The following is a 13,480-nucleotide window of genomic DNA, read 5'->3' on the forward strand; positions in this document are numbered from 1 at the left end:
GACCGTTCTTTCTCAGTACATGAAAATCCAAATCTGTCAGTGCGGTTCAGTGATGATTATTTGCATCCTGAAGGGCAAAGGGCCCAGCACTACTGCTAGGATGCTCCAGTGTGCTCAACTCCCCCCATGGTGAGGGCGCTTTTATGTCTCCTGTCAGCAGACACTGTCTGTCCAGTGTCACTTTGTGAATGGGATTTGGAGTAAAACAAATGGGTTTGAATGGAAACCCAGCCCTTGGATCTAGAAGTGGAGCGCTGAGCTCCTGTTTGCGAATGGATTCGGATTTCAAAGCAACTGCAGGGTAGGATGATGTGTTTGGGGGCGGCTTGGTGGCTCTGCTGGGATTAGGAAATCCTGCAGCATTGCCTGCCAGCCTAACCAGCTTAGTTCAGATATAGGGGACCAGGGAGGCGAAGCACAGGCAGTGCTGACCCTGAATTTGTGCTGTTTCATACTGGACCACAAACTGGCAGTTCAGCTACTTGAAAGGATACTTGGTTTTGTGACTGTGGCCAAAGGACAACGGCATAAACAAAGCAGAAATGCTTTGATGTTGATCTGGGCTTCCAAGGACCTTCCTCTTCAGTGACTCAGGCTCTTGTCCTTCATGTGCTCAGAAATGTGCACACACAAAGCATGTTCAAGCAGTCTGCTGCTGGCACATTGGCTTGCCTTTTTTTAATTATTTGTTATTAATCCCATTGAGACAAATGGTATAGATTTTATTGAGGGGGGAAAATTGCTTGTTGCTATCTGAATAATGCAACCTAACAAAATCTCAGAGGCAGAAGGTGTATCCACCTGCTATTGACCCACCTCCTCACCTGAACTTAAATGCCAGAAACCTGGACAAAATACCTCTCTTTGCCCTGCAGCACAGATGATTAAAATGACTCATTAAGGATCAAAACATGCTTCAGCTCAGAGAAACCCTCCCATGCACAACCCATCAGCCCTTCCCTAGGGACTGCAGAGCAGCACAGGGCAGCAGAGCTTTTGAGGGGTGTTGAACAGGCCACAAGTCACAGAAGCAACAGGACTGATGAGGAATGACCTGCTCTAGGGGCTCCCATCACCTGTTACTTTTCACAAAGCTGGTTGGAGAAAGGTGTTTCATCCTCTTAGGTATCACATGAGTTAAATATGGCACTGGGAGTCGTGGTTTTGCTTGTTGCAAGCACTGATCCAGGGGGATAGTACAGAAAGAAAGAAAGAAGGTTATATTCAAGATCTAATTTAGGCTGTAAATCCTCTGGTGATCATGGCTGATGCTCCTCTCTCTGTGCAGCTCTGAGTGCCAGGATCCTCCTCCAGAAACACAAGGTCCAGCAGCTACCGGAGGGTCAGTGTTAGTTAGCCGGTAATAGCGGCAGGAGCCACGGAGTCTGCGAAGCGAAATCAATGGAGCAGGATCTAAAAGCTGTGCTAAATAACTCCTCAATAATCATAAATCTTGTTACCAACAGCTCTCACGCTGCTTTACAGTGGAGACGATGCCCTCGCTTTGCGGAGGTGGAAATTCAAGCGTCGAGGAATGAAGCGATCGTTCCTAGAGATGCAGCAGGGAAAAAAAGGGTCTGGATTTCTGGGTCGGTGTGTTATCTGCAGGGCTGCATTGCCTCCCTCCCGTGACCTGGAGAATCAGCATGGGAATAGCCTGCTGGCAATTTTCAGCTCTCTGGTGGGTGCTTTAGGGAAGCATTTCCCTCAGGGCCCTGCTGAGCAGCGCTGGGCCATGGAGATTGGCCAGAAGGATGCTGAGAGGCAGCAGAGGAGCAGGCTCAATGCAGGTCTGCTTCTTCAGCCAGGAGCCTGCCTAATGGGTTTTTCCTCTCCTCTCAACGGGTCTTTGCACATGCAGGAGAAGCAGAGACTGTTTTAAAGATCTGGCTTGCAGCAGGTGATGGGAACAGCAGAGCTTGGGAGAAAATACTGCTTGTTATAACATGCAGCAGTCTGACTCCATCCCTGCTTGCTTGTCACGGCACTTATCTCAATAAAAAAGGCAGCTTTTTTCTTAACTTATTTGGAAAGCACATCAGGCAGGGGTTAGAAAATATCCTCCCCTCTGCTCTTCCCTCAGAGCCCCACACAGGGTCTGGCCCAGACCCTGCAAGAGGCAGCCTCTTTCCTGGGTTACTGGGGAATAGATAGGAAATAGATGGGAATTTGATGGGAAATAGATACCTAATCTAAATCTGGGGTTGTAATCATCAGTGAATGGGTCAGGGCTAAGTTTCTCAGAAAGACTCCTAGTGCAGAGAGAAATTCAAGTGGAAAATCCTAAGTGCAGGAACCCAATTTCAAGCCAGAGCCTTTAACCCTCACCTTACCGATTTGGGGGGTTTTTATTTGTTTTTTTGTTTGTTTTTTTAAAATTAATATTAAAGTCTGTAGATTGATTAAACAAGTATTTACCTGATGTGAGGTAATAAGGATGCATTAACTCCTAAATCATTGTGGTGCTGGACAAGAAATCTTTCCCAGAGTGGCCTTATGGCTTCGGAGTTTGTGTTGGGGGCAAAGGAGGAAACCACAGGCTGTGATTACGCTGGTGTTTTAATGAGGATGAGGGTGAGATTGTGCAGCAAAAAAAATGAGGCTTTGGCTCATTGCAAGGCTTTTGCATCACCAGAGGGCAGCAGAGATTGGAAGAAAACATTGCTGCGAAAATCCTGCAGCAGTGGCCAGAAGTGGGGAGGAAAATATTCCTCCTCTATGTCGGAGTGAGCGACCTGCGGGTGGTAGGTGGGGGCAGAGGTGGGTGTGCGTCCCCCTGGTCCCTCGCCAGCTGAGAAGTGCCAAGAGCTTGGCTCTGCACCGCTGCTGCTCTGGGAGGAATGCAAACAGATTTTTGTCCTTCTGGCCCGTGTCTTGCACCAGGACCTGTCAGCTGGCTGGCAGAAGGAAAATGTAGCGGATAAACATTTGCAAGGAAGGCGAAAAGCAGTTGAGATTGACTTCTGTGCCCCAAGTCCTGCTCTGGGCTGCGAGGAAAATAGAGCATGCAAAATGCTTGGTCCCTCTTGGTCAGCCGAGGCAAAAGCCTCGTGGAGGGATCTTTTCCCTGACAGTGACTTTTATTCACGGCGTGTCGGCAAACTGCCCCTTTCCCTCCTCCTACCATAACCACCACCGTGCCCTCAGCCCCCAGGAGCAGACCTTTGCTTCCCTTCGCCAGCAGACGTGTCTTCCCGCCTCCGACATCACTGGCAGCTTTTCCTCTGCCACCCTTGCTCTCTTCATGCCTTCCTCTCCATGATTAAATGCTCTGGGTCATAAACCAGCAAAGCGATGGTGTGAGCCCACTCACACTCCAGGTTCCAGCCCAATTTTACCAGACACCAAAGTGAAGGGGCTGAGTAGAGATTCCTCCAGTCCCACTCCACTGGCTGCCTGCTGCCACAAACACGGGGGCTTTCCTCAACTAATTCAGCTTTATGGGTGGGGAAAGATACTTCCTGTTCCGCGGTTCCCCAAAACAGGATTATTAGGGACCCAATTATTTGTATTGTGATTATTACTATTAACTTAAATAATTCTAACTTTTTATTATTAGAAGCTCCAGCGGAAGGAAGGCAGCAACATTTGCTTTTCTTTGAAGTGAAACAAAGCTGGCTGCTGAGGACCTGCAGGTAGATATTTGACATATATTTGAAGGATTAAACAGCCTAAAATATCCCCCAGGCTGTTGACTGCTTTGGCACTGTGTCTTGCCTGTTCGGATGTGACTTTCAGTTGTGCCTTTCACTTGTACTATTTTTTTTGTTTGTTTGTTTTTGCTTAGTTTATTGCTTCCAGGCAAATTTCTGACTGTTGTCAGGACCCTGGGCAGAAAACTCAGTGAAATAGTACCGATGTCTCAGCTGCTGTAGCAAAGGCCTTTTTGAATTATAAGGCTTTTTTTACTACAAAAGGAAGGAGAAGGGTGGTTTTGCCTCTCTGTGCCATGATGGTGTTTACCAGGGTGCCATCCTTCCTCCTCCTTTCCCCAAGCTTTTAGGAGGCCTTTGTGGTGCTCCTGATGAGACAAGAATGTGTAGCAAGGGACCAGGAAGCCCGTGGAAGCATGAAGGAAAGGCAGGTGATTAGATGTGGTGCTAAAGCTTGTTGGAATGGTCCAATTTTTTTTTTCTAGTGCCTGTTCAACACAAAATTCACAAGCAGGCCCTAGATCTGGGCCTCCCTACAAAAAGTGAGCTCAGCACCATCTTTACCACAGTTTCTTGCTGCAGCTGAGTTTCAGACTGAAAATGTCAGTGGTTGAAGATAAACTGAAGACAGGGCTGGGAGAGTCTCTGAGGCACATTTGGTACGTGGTACCAAGCCAGGCCCCAAGGTAAAGAGTGTGAGATAAATGACCTGCTCTGATAGACTGGGAGGCACATGGGGTTGAATGGTGCTTACTGACATCTCAGAAAACTTTTTGAAGATTCAGGCAGGTTTTTAAATCTAAGAGTCCAGGAGAGATCTTGCTTTGCCCCTCTTCCAGCACATGTGTAATGGCACACCAAGGCTCCCCAGTGAGCACCACGACCAAACCAAAAAGAGCTCACCACTGTGGCATCACACACAAACCCACCCTCCAGCTGAGGGCTCAGTCATCCCTTGGAGTGATCCAACCTCTTCCAAGCCCTTGAGACCGCTGCAAACACTCCCTGTAAACAGGCAGTAGTTAACATTCGGCCCTGACACCGCGGCACTGCATGGTGATGGGTCAGACACGTTGTGAGCAATTGTTTGTCTTCCCTGACTGCACAAGCATGCAAATAGAGCCAAGTAAACAGAACTGCCCAAAGCCCACGGATCTGCTGTTTTAATTTTAGTGAAAACTATTGATGATAATTCTTAAAAGTCTGTTAGAACAGAAATATTAAGGATGGAGTTTCTTGTTTTCTTTTTATATATATATTATTATTTACAATCTTATCAGGAGCTTGAAGGAAAATGGCCAGCTTTAAAGTTTTGATCACAAAATCCATCAAAATTTTATTTAAAAGGACCATCTTTCAACATTTTTTTTACTGTTCCCCCAGCAGATCTTGCTGTGACTGCTCAAGGCTCGCTTTAGAATTGGTTTCTGTAAGCAAAGCAACATGCATCTCTGAAATTCATTTTCACTGAATATTTTTTATATTCAGGAAAAGCTCCCTCCCACACTGCATGAGGTGAGGAGCCTGGCCTCAGCAAATTCACTTATAAAAAGATGCAAATCAGCATTTCAAACAGGGTTGGTGCCTGTCAGTACACAGAGGCTTGACTGTCAGAAGGTGGATATTCCTTGTTTACTCATAAATTAAAGTCTCTTCACCCAGGAAAGCTTTAACAGTCACATGGTGATGACAAGAAACCATTGAATGAGCAGGCTGGGAAGGGATGCCCTTGGCTCTTGGCAGTTCCCAGCCAGTTCAACTGGGAAAGGGGGGGTCCTGCACCTTCACCAGTGTGGCCCCCTCAGCTGGGACAGGAGAAAATGGTGTGGGAAGAACAGGGACAAGCAGCTCTAGCAAGGTGAGAGGAGAGTCCTGCCAGGAGGAACCAGGACTGTGAAGGGGGGCTAAAAGGCACAAGGGGATGAAAGTCATGATGAAATGATTCTTGAGCTATTTCTTTTAAGTAATGGTTATATTTGATTTCTTCTTTCCCTCCGTAGTGGATGCCAGGTCACTCTGGCCCATCAGATAATAACTGCTGACAGGCATCCAGAATTAATAGGCAATTTGAAGCTACTTCTGGCTCATGTGAATGTTCCTGTTGGTCCCTCTGTAATGGTTGTACAGCTCAACAGCAGTTCCCTGTGACAGGCTTCTTCTGTTGTCCTTAGTCACCAGGTAGGAGCTGAATTGCGAGCCCTGTGCTACAGGAGAAGAGCTGTTGGGCTGTACAGGCACTGCTGGTAGTAGGAGAAGATTTACTCACCTTATCCCTTCTGTGAGATCACACTCAGCAAACACTCTGTTGTTTCACTTTTTTTTTTGTTTGTTGTTATTGTTTTGTTTTGTTTTGTTTCTTCCAGGAGGTCTCCAAGGTTTATAACACCAACATACCAATGATTTCGCCTTGCCCCAAGTCAAGTTCATTTGGGGGGTAGGAAGTGAAGCCCTTGGGGATGAGGAGATCCTCCAGCCCTTTAAAGCCAATACAATTCCTCCATCTAAAAATCTTCCCTGATTTGTTATTACAAATGAGATGTTCCTTGGAGCCATGGCAGGGGATTTGTGGCAGTAGTAAAGCTAAATTAAATTTCCTGGGGTTCAGCCTCAAACAATTGATAAACTGGGCTATTCAGGAGCCATTCAAAGGTTACATTAATACAGCTGTAACTGTATTAATTACCTCCACTGCACTTACAGCAGCCCCAGAATTCCACTTTGTGGAATTTTTGTCTGTTTTGCATTAGCATATGAGCACAGATTGCTGACACCAGAACAATATTTGTGTTGCAATTTGCCTTCCAGAAAAAAACAATTGAATGGTAAGTGTGTTCAAAGTAGGGAAGAAAAAGCACATTCGTACATTTCAGTCATAAATATGTATTTAATGAAATATACGGTAAATTGGGGAAAATACATGCACTGGGTGTAGGAAGCCTGTAAGATAATCTGAGTACAGAGGTGAGAGGAATTTTTGTCATGTGTTATTTTGTGCCCTTTATCTAAGCTGTTGTCATATCAAAGTGATGATTTGATGTACTGTTTACTTAGCACGACATAACTCTGATCATGTCTTCTTCCTCCTTGAACAGCGACAGCAGAGGCAAGCTGGGGAAACTCCAGAGTGGCTTAGAGAACTCCTGGGAACAGGGGAACTGCACAAAGGGACTCATTGGGAATGTTTCCATTTTGGGTAGATATGTGAGGGCTGCTGGAGTGGGGACATGGATGAAGTGGGGAATTACATGTGTATGAATCCAGCGGGAGCTCCAACAGGAGCACAGTGTGAGGGTGTCTTTAAAAAAAACAAAACCAGTACAAGACAGGCCTGAAGCAGCTGATCATTCATTGACATCTTGTCCATCAAATATCTCTTGGTGCACAGTTACAACCCTGCCCTGTGGTATCTGATGACTTTAAGAGTCTCCTAATCAGCACTGGGAATTCCTACATAACAAGGAGCCTTTGAACCACACTAAAGAACTGAGTTTTGAGCTGATAAATGTGTGCTAATAGTATCTACAGCAGCAATTCCCAGCCCTGACTAATTTCAATTCAGTGTTTTGCAAGGGAACTTAGAACAGCACATGCAGGGAATGGGGGATGAGCACTGGAATTGCCTGGGTTCTGCAGTGGAGAGGTACGTGAAGCACTCTAGAGTGGTAAGAGCAGCCGGCCTGAGGTACTTGTATTAGTTTGAAACAATACTTGAAGGCTTTACAAATGTCTTGAACTTCAAAGGCAAATCACAAAGGGTGACTAAGGTTAGATTACAGCCTGATGGTGAACCAAAACTAGCGTACAACTCCTCCGGCCTTAGGCTGTGTACATGTGCAGAGTTCATCTTTCCTTTCCCTTTCAGTGTTGCTGCTGTTTGTCTGCTTAACCTTTCTGCTTTGGTTTCTTCCTTTGATTTATTTTTCACTTGTGCTACCCATCTCAAGAGATTGAGTCAGAGTCATAATCTGTTTGAACTCCTACCTGCAAATTTCCTTGTTCTCGGTACATTTTCTGACACACAACTGATTCAGCTTCCCAGAAGGATCTCTCACTCGGGAGAGTGAAGCTTTGCTCTCTATTACCAAGGTCTCTCTCTCTCTCTGACTATCCCTTGGTACCCTTTAAAACCATCCACCACATGATCACTCAGCTTTTCCATAACCAGTCCATTAGCACAGTCTCTTTCCTTCTCTCACAACTTGCTTCCAGCTTTTGTTCAACGTCCTTCCTTCTGCTGGCATCTGTTTTAAGTTCTGCAGCTTTATCCCTCTACTCTCCTTGTGGTATCTGCTTTCACACCCCTAAAATCTGCCTTTGCTGCTATTGTTGCTTCATGCAATAGACTCCTACTCCACTTCTCATGCACAAGGGAGAGTCTCTAAACACATCCTCACTCCACCCTTGAGGACAGCCTTGAAAGATGCTTCTTGATTCCAAACAAGCCCCTCTGTTTGCTCCAATTCTGCCTCTGGGCTACTGAATGAGCACCTGAATGAGTTGACTAGTCATGCAAAAATGTTTTCCAAGCACTGGATTTTTTGATTAAGTGGTAGATATCAAAACACCACTAAAGTCAGCTCTTCTCCCTTTCTTTTTGTGGAACAACATGTAAAGACTGGGAGAGTTTGCAGCCTATTCTGGCTGGGATGAGAAAGCACAAGGATGATGCTCATAAGGATTTCCTATGGGAACAGAAAACGGCTCCCTCTCAGTACTTGCTTTTCCAAACAACCTTTTCAGAGGCTAATCACCAACAAGCCTACTTGTACAACATGATCTGAACTGATGCAGGAGACAGCCCTTGCTGCTGCCCAGATTAGCCTATTCCCTGTGTATTCCAGTTCTCTTCCACCTGCTCACAGCTGCCCTGGTGAACACAGCCAGCAGAAAATGGTCTGTACCTTAACGTGGCAGGAATTCCCAAGTGCAGAGAACTCCATGGTACCTGCAGCGAGGAGAGCTGAGGAACTGGCTCTAAGAGCAAAGAGCTCTCCCAGCTAATCCCCACATCAGAACTCTGCCAGAAACACAAGAGCTTTTCTGCCGCTGATGTATCGTGCACTTGGCACACGCTGATCACACAACTGACATGTGTCCATCACACACAAATCATGCCACAATCACGACTGCCCAGCCCAGAGAGGCTTCAGGGAGCAGGAGCAGGCACAGGCACTCGGGAGCCACAGGGTCCTGCCTGTCTGTTGGAGCAGCCCCAGTTCCTGCCCGCAGCCCCATCCCGGGGGCAGTCCCAGCTGTGCCCACACCTCCCGCACACAGAAGGTCACGCCAGGCTCCTTGTCACAGCAGTGTATTAAGGCCCGTGAGCGGCTTGAGGCGGGTCCCGTGACGCAGCAATGGGGTCTCGTTGGGGTGGGAGGGAGCCGGGTGCTGCCGTGTCTCCCCAGCAAGGGCAGGGAGGGGGCTGTCCCCTCGTGGGGATGTCTCTGTGTCCCAGTTCTTCTGTGTCCTGTTGCGAGCTGACGTGCTCTGTTCCAGCAGAGGTGGATGCAGTGGTCTGGCAGGATGGAAGGAGGGAGCAGAGCCCGGGGGACGCCAGGGGCTCCTGGGTGCTCCCCGGGGCGGTGGCACAGGCACCTTAGCCAGGGGACAGCCCCTGATCGGCGGCAGAGCTGCCGGGGGCCAGGCAGCCTGGGGCGGAGCTTCCTGGGGCTGAACGTCCTGGGGCTGCCCGACCAGGTGAAGGAGCCACGGCAGCTCCTGGCTCCCGGCAGAGCAGCCCGGGGTTCCCCGGAGAGGTGGTAGAAGCACCCCATCCAGGGGATGGCTACTGACTGGGGGCAGAGCTGCCTGGGGCTGCCCAAGCGGGTGATTGAGCCCTGGCAGCCCCTGGCTCCCGGCAGAACAGTCCGGGGGTTGCCGGGGGCTGCTGGGGGCTCCCTGGGGCGGTGGCACAGGCACCCGATCCAGGGCATGGCAACTGACTGGGGGCAGAACTGCCTGGGGCTGAGCAGCTTCTGGGGGCTCAGCTTCCTGGGGCTGCACAACCAGGTGAAGGAGCCATGGCAGCTCCTGGCTCCCAGCAGAGCAGTCCGGGGGCTGTGGCGGTGCTGCAGGGCCGGAGCTGGGGGTGCAGCAGCTGCTCTGTTGCCTCAGAGGAGGCAGCTTACGCTGGGGCGCTCTCGGCTGGGGCGCCTGTGTGGCTCTGCCCTCTGAGGACACCGGGAGCCGTGGGGCACTGGCAGTAGTGGTGGGGGGCTTTTCCTGTAATCGACGCTTTGCTGGCCGGGGCTTCTTCAGGGAACAGCCTTCGACCATCAGATTTATCCCCACAGCCGGACGCGGGGGTGCAGCTGCCTGCAGGGAGACAGAGCAGGGAGTGGGGGCTTGTGGTGCCTGGGGGGTGCCTGCCCCCCCAGTCCCCCAGCCTACCTCCTTGTAGATGAGCTCAAAGGCGCCAGTGGGACAGCTGGGATCGTCCTTGCGGTCGAGCACGAGGCGCAGCGTGTCCCGCTGGACGTTGGCACAGAGCCGTCGGGTCACGGCCGAGGAGGGGCTCATGGTGGGGCAGGAGTTGATCTCCAGCAGCCAGGGCCGGCAGTCCTCCCCCACAAGAAAGTCGGCCCCAAAAAGCTCAAAGCTGCCCTTGCGAAAGCTCATGTGGTCCTGGGCGCAGCGCAGGGAGCTCAGTATCGCTGCCTTCATGCCGGGCACCATCACCTGATGCCAAGCATCCCCCCGCCCCAGCCGTGCCAGGTATGCCTGGAACTGCCGGCTGGACCAGACCCTGCTGGGGGGCACGCGGGGGTCCTGGTGAGGTGATGTCTTGTACTGCTTCTGGACAGAGACGTTGCAGAGGTGCCTGGAACTGGGGTGGGGAGAACGGGGTTGGGTCAGTGGGTGCCGGGGTGCCGGCGTGTGGGGAACCGGGGTGGGGGACACTCACTGCTCCAGCTGGCGCAGGGAGAAGGGCTGGGAGCAGAAGCGCAGGTAGCAGTCTTTGTAGAACCAGACGGTCAGGGGATTCCCATCAGTCACCAGGAACCACTGCCGGATGTCGAATTTGGTGCCGAAGATGGTGAACGGCCGCTCCACGTACTTCTGCACCACCCACTCGCACACCCGCGCCGAGGGGGTCGTGCAGCCCCGCACCTGCTGCAGCACCTCCTCCAGCCGCGTCGCGCAGGCGATCCCTGCGGAACACAGCGGTGGTGAGCCCCCTCCTCAGTGGGGAGCCTGCGTGTGCCCCGTGCTTCCCCCAGCCTTACCCCTGCCTCGGGATTTGGCGCTGGGCTTGAGGATCCAGACGTTGAGGTCGCCCTCTATGCTGAACTGCGGCAGCTGCTCCGCCAGGCGCCGCAGCAGGTCCTGGCACCGCTCCCGCTGCGCCCCGCTCAGCGCCAGCCCGGCCCCCTCACTGTGGGAGGACACGGGGGGCTCAGCACCAGCCCCACCACGGTGCCCTCCACGACCCCCATCCCGCTCAGCACTCACTGTGCCGCGCGGTAGTAATCCTGCAGGAAGCAGTTCCAGTCGATGCACGTCCTGCAGGGCGACGGGGTCTTCCTGTCGATGTCCTGGTGCTCCAGGACACCCAGGTGCTGCTCGCAGACCTCCAAGGCCTCCTCTGCCAGCCGGGAGGGAGAGGAAGGGGAGGACCCTGGCCCTTCTGTGGGTGGCATGGGGTGAGAGATGTGGCTCCTGTGCCAGCCTTGGGGTCAAAGCACAGAGCCTCCCTGTGGGATGGGTGGCCTTGGGTACACGGGGATGGGGCAGAGCACCCATAAGGTGAGCTATAAGGTGGGCTGTAACCATAAGGAGGGTGTGGGGGATCCTAAGCCACAGCCAGGAGCAGCTCAGCCCCCAGACACATCCCTAGCCCAGAACTCCTTGTTTTCCCCCGACCCAGCTCCATGCACTCACCTGGCCCCTTGTTGGATTTTGGGGGCTGCTCCGTCCCCACCAGCCTGTCCCCAGCCTTCTTCAGAGCCAGTTTGAGCAGGCTGCGAGCTGCCGTCAGGCGGAAATCCTCTGCAAGAGGGAGACATCATCCCCAACCAGTCCTGCATGGCACTGGGAGCACGAGGGGAGCAGGACGGCAACAGCCTCAAACTCACCAATGAAAGCTTCCCGCTCCTCCGTGGTCCCCAGCCGGTAGCACCGGGGGAAAAAGGTGTTGGGGTCAGCTTGCTCAAACCAGGGCAGGTTTTGCAGGCTGAGGCACAGCCCCTCCTGTTTAGAGAAGGTTGTCAATCCCTGCTGGACACCCCCGTTCCTTGTGTTGCCCCTCTCCAACGCTTCCATGCTCCCACCTTGGTGCTGAGGGCTTGCACCCAGTGATAGCGGTTCACCACCTCAATCCTCTGCAGCAGCTCCTGGTCAATGGAGCTAAGGCGGAGGGTCCACAGGAAGTTTGGCACCTGGTCCCGCACCAGGTAGGACTGTGGGAGGGAAGTGGGCCAAGGTGAGACAGAGAGCCCTCATCCCATTCTCGTCCCTTGCCCCAGGCTGTGCCCTGTGCCTGGGGCTCCCAGGGGAAGAGTGTGGGGGGCTGAGGCAGAGCTCAGCCCCAGCCCTATCAGCTAACCATGAGATCATGGATTTCATCAGAGTCCTCGTAATCTTCATCTTCCTCTTCCTTTTCCTCCTCCACCTCATTGCGTGGCCATGGGTAGTGCAGGGGCTCTGTGGTCCCCAGGGAAGGCTGTGCTCCACCACGTGGGTTCAGCACTGCCTCCCCCTGCTCATCACCATCATCACTTGGCTCTGTCTCTGGCTGCTGTTTCTTTTGGCCGCCAAGCTGCTGCTTCAGCCGTCTGCCCTCCCGGGGGAGCTTCCTCTCCACCCAGCCTCGAGCCCGGAGCAGGGAGCGGATGACAGGGTAGGGGCCCTGCACCGCGAAGATCTTCTTCTCCTGCACAGAGACCAGAGAGCTCAGCCTGCCCCACCCTGGTCCCTCCAGCTCAGCCCTCCTGAGCCAGAAATGTCCAAATGCAAGTGCATGGCATTTTGAGGGGGGTGAAATCAGGCCCCTCACCTTAATGGCCTTCTCCACACGCCGCTTGGCTTTCCTGAGCAGCGCAGCGTCAACTGAGCGCTGGGGCCCATTGTGGTGGCTGGTGGTGGCAGCTGCCACCTGCCCCGTGAGGAGAGCACCGTTGGAGCCCACAGGCCCCACTGGGCAGGCAGGGAGGGGGAGAAGATCCTGATCTGTCTGCCTCTCCCTCGCTGAGCTTGGGGCCCCTGACATGGCATTCCCCTACCTGCCAAGCTTCACCCCCGCGATCCAGCTGCACTGCCCAGCCCCAGGATGCCCCGCTGTGCCCCTGTCCCCAGCCTGCTGTCCCCAGGGGTGGCTGGGGTGTCACTTGCTCAAGTGCTGCCCCTGGCTCTGGGGCTGTGGGCCTGCAGTGCTGCTCTCTCTGTGACTCTGTCCCATGGCACCCTGATGGCGAGGGGAGCTGTGGGTGGCTTTGCGTCTTCCAGGCCAAGCAGGTCGTTCTATTCCCTGGTCCCACTGATGTCCAGCGCAGGACACGGCCTCCCCAACCCCAGCACCACTGTGATGTCACAGTCCCAGCCTCCGGGAGGAGGAAGTAGGTGAGCTCTCCTTGGGGGTTGGAGTGGATGATCTCCAGAGGTCCCTTCCAACCCTAACAATTCTGTGACTCTACAGGCAGCTTGAAGCAGCCTCAAAGCCAAAAGACCTGGTTCTTGTGGGGGGGTCTTAACTATCCCGAGAGCTGCTGGAGAAACAATGCAGCAAAGCACAGACAGTCCGGGAGGTTCCCTGAAAGCTTTGATGACCATTTCCTGACACAGGTAGTGGAGGATCCCACAAGGAATGATGTGCTGCTTGACCTCATACT

At 52.5% G+C, this 13,480-nt stretch overlaps 2 protein-coding genes across 5 annotated transcripts in view; one reads left to right on the top strand and one right to left on the bottom strand.

Annotated features, from left to right (window-relative positions):
- PAK5 (p21 (RAC1) activated kinase 5) overlaps positions 1-13,480 on the top strand; it is a 313,912-nt gene that overhangs the window by 120,334 nt on the left and 180,098 nt on the right. Inside the window, exon 1 of one of the 2 annotated variants that reach the window (XM_027693384.1) lies at positions 13,240-13,433. The exons of the other annotated variant lie outside the window; for it this stretch is intronic. The gene's annotated coding sequence lies outside the window, so the exon portion shown is untranslated. Of the gene's footprint in view, positions 1-13,239; positions 13,434-13,480 lie in introns of those variants that run through there. 2 annotated transcript variants of the gene reach the window in all.
- On the bottom strand, positions 8,469-13,155 carry LOC113972379 (tubulin monoglycylase TTLL3-like). Of its 3 annotated transcripts, none has more exons than XM_027693378.1 (10): positions 12,649-13,155; positions 12,199-12,525; positions 11,924-12,052; positions 11,729-11,843; positions 11,535-11,642; positions 11,106-11,238; positions 10,880-11,028; positions 10,558-10,804; positions 10,044-10,479; positions 8,469-9,968 (listed from the first exon to the last, which is right to left on the bottom strand). In XM_027693378.1, exons 1-10 carry the CDS (start codon positions 12,859-12,861, stop codon positions 8,952-8,954), a joined length of 2,874 nt encoding a protein of 957 aa, XP_027549179.1. In that variant the 5' UTR covers positions 12,862-13,155; the 3' UTR covers positions 8,469-8,951. The 3 variants fall into 3 exon arrangements, with proteins under 3 accessions (XP_027549179.1, XP_027549180.1, XP_027549178.1); XM_027693379.1 differs by having other exon boundaries at positions 8,469-9,168; positions 11,106-11,280; XM_027693377.1 differs by having other exon boundaries at positions 11,106-11,280.

The sequence above is a fragment of the Neopelma chrysocephalum genome, unplaced genomic scaffold (genome assembly GCF_003984885.1).
Source record: "Neopelma chrysocephalum unplaced genomic scaffold, ASM398488v2 Primary Assembly neopelma1_91, whole genome shotgun sequence".
NCBI lineage: Eukaryota > Metazoa > Chordata > Aves > Passeriformes > Pipridae > Neopelma > Neopelma chrysocephalum.

Bases quoted from the DNA above. Each gene is read 5' to 3' on its own strand.
- LOC113972379 (XM_027693377.1), bottom strand. From the start codon at position 12,861: ATGTCAGGGGCCCCAAGCTCAGCGAGGGAGAGGCAGACAGATCAGGAT. The intron at 10,805-10,879 runs GTAAGGCTGGGG...TGTGTTCCGCAG, and splicing joins CGCCAAATCCCGAGGCAGGG to GGATCGCCTGCGCGACGCGG. The intron at 10,480-10,557 runs GTGAGTGTCCCC...TCCCCACCCCAG, and splicing joins TCCCTGCGCCAGCTGGAGCA to TTCCAGGCACCTCTGCAACG.